Raw genomic sequence first — 2,259 nt, 5'->3', positions numbered from 1 at the left:
GAGAAGAGAATGCACAGAAAGGGGGTCGCGATGACAGCCAGGGTCTCGGTCATGACCACAATCTGGCTGGAGGACGTGTCAGAGCAGGATAGCTTTAGCACGGGCTGGGTGTCACAAAAAAAGTGCTTAATGACATGGGAGGCACAGAAGGACAGGCGGGACATGAGTAGCACACGGAGCAGGGAGTGCAGGTGGGAGATGGTGCAAGAACCCAGCAGCATGAGGAGGCAGCGCCGTGGGTTCATAACCCTATTGTAATGGAAGGGGTGGCAGATGGCTACCAGCCGGTCTATGGCCATGGAGGCCAGCAGGTAACTGTCAGTGTTCCCACAGGCCATGAAGAAGTACATCTGGACCAGGCATCCCACGAAGGAGATAGCCTTTGTCTCTGACAGTAAATTCACCAGCATCTTGGGCACAGTGACAGTTGTGAAGCAGATATCTATGAAGGACAGGTTGCTGAGGAAAAAGTACATGGGGGTATGGAGTCGGGGGTCTGAGTGGATGGCCAGGATGATGAGTACATTGCCCAGCATGGTGACCAGGTACATGATGAGGAAGATGGCAAAGAGAGGTTTCTGTAGCTGAGGGTTGGAAGAGAGACCCAGGAGGATAAAGCCTGAGTCACTGCTGTAGTTCTTGGTCTCCATGTCTGTGCCTTCCTGGACAGGGTGTGGAAAAGCAGTTGGAGAGATGTGAAGGGCAATTTCATCAAGTCAGCTTCTTCCCTAATCTCCAGCATGTAAAAAAGCTCACTGGTATTTGTTTTGATTGTAAAGAACATTTACTTCAAGACCTTCCAGAAAAAAATGGAATAAAATCCAGTAGGAGAAAAATAAGAAAATTTCAAGCTGCTTTCTAAATGAGAAACTAAAGTTTCCCTTGTGTTTTTAGGATATTTGTTTATTTTGAAATTCTATTAGCCAAATTTCTCTGAGTTTTCTTAATTATCTTTCAAAAGATTCTTCTTGAGTTCGTCAAGAAATAACCTTGATTTTTTTTTTCCTTTTTCACCTAGGGGATGGCTTTATATGTATTAAGTATTCTGACTAAAAAATTATGAAACCCTTATTCTAAACATTTAAATTTTACCAGAGTAGAAAACTTTGAATATAAGAGTCTCATTCCCACCAATTATGGGAAAGACAAAGCAAGGATGGTGTCTGTTACCATTAGTAAGGTATATTTTCAGATGGCGGTGTAATCCAGTGAAAAAGCAAAGTTAATGAAATAGGCACAAATATTTAAAATATGAATATGTAATTATTTTTAACTGACTTGACTGACACTCTAGAAAGCTCCTAGGGACTCATATTAGAACTTTTAAACCTGTGAAGATTTTTCAAAGTAGTCAGATACAAGATACATATACAAATATTAATATTTATCCTGTAGTAGAAAAATATAATGCAGTGACAAATTTCAATTGGCAATGGCAAGAAAGTATAACTAACTATGGTGCCTGAAGTTCCTGCCCTGATCCAGATCCTCTGCCTCTACACTTGACTGGCAATGTAGCCCCCCAACCTTGCACTGGTATAGGATGTGAGAGCCTGTGCTTCAGTAAGTAATCAGGCCTTATTGGAGACACTCAGGCGAAGGTTGGAGAATTAACTTTCCAGAGTAAAAAGGAAACTCATACATCAGAAAAGGTGACTGATAAACATACCAAAAGAATATGTACCCAATACAAGTACCAAATACAAGAATTTGATCAGATAAAACAATTTAAGGAATTTCTTGGAACCTACAATAAATTTCCAGCAACCTGCTTTTTGGGCTGTGTTAAAGACCCCACAACAAGAGGAATAAAACCTGAAGAGACCACCTGTTTAGAGCATTGCTTTCAGACATAGTTAAAAATGACACAAGGAATATCCATGGGGTTTCAGGAATATCATGTTTAGCTGGATGAAGCCCTGGCACCCAAAGCAGGACTACTTGGCCAACCATGATAGAGAAGTCCTGATGGATGGACTTTTGATGAAAGATTGCCAGCAGCTATTGTGATGGAGGTGAGGATTCATCAGATAGAATTCCCTGAAAGCAGTAGCCACCATGTTAAACCGTCTGTGATGACTGTTTGGCAAATGGAAACAGCTGTAGTAACAAAACTGCTCTTAACCAGGAATAATAAAAGTAGAAGATCTTATTGTTTAATGAAAATAATAAGGTACAACATTTGTTGAGACCTTAAGATTCAGCAGCTTGGTAACTTCATTAAAAAAAAATAAACCAAATTGTTGGAATATTACTCAG

The 2,259-nt window shown here is 40.5% G+C and overlaps 2 protein-coding genes across 2 annotated transcripts; one reads left to right on the top strand and one right to left on the bottom strand.

Annotated features, from left to right (window-relative positions):
* Positions 1 to 8: 8 nt before the first annotated feature.
* LOC121026579 (olfactory receptor 1L4) lies at positions 9 to 665 on the bottom strand (the record flags this gene model as incomplete). Its single annotated transcript, XM_040469388.1, has 1 exon — positions 9 to 665. A coding segment is annotated over exon 1 (642 nt), but the record flags the coding sequence as incomplete, so codon positions are not given.
* Positions 666 to 1,156: 491 nt separating this feature from the next.
* LOC121026580 (mitochondrial import inner membrane translocase subunit Tim9-like) lies at positions 1,157 to 1,955 on the top strand. Its single transcript, XM_040469389.1, has 3 exons — positions 1,157 to 1,175; positions 1,576 to 1,827; positions 1,912 to 1,955. The coding sequence occupies exons 1-3, from the start codon at positions 1,157 to 1,159 to the stop codon at positions 1,953 to 1,955; spliced, it is 315 nt and encodes a 104-aa protein (XP_040325323.1).
* Positions 1,956 to 2,259: the final 304 nt, after the last annotated feature.

The sequence above is a fragment of the Herpailurus yagouaroundi genome, unplaced genomic scaffold (assembly GCF_014898765.1).
Source record: "Herpailurus yagouaroundi ecotype Mexico unplaced genomic scaffold, PumYag 142786, whole genome shotgun sequence".
Lineage (NCBI taxonomy): Eukaryota > Metazoa > Chordata > Mammalia > Carnivora > Felidae > Herpailurus > Herpailurus yagouaroundi.
This window is presented reverse-complemented; position numbering and strand designations above follow the sequence as displayed.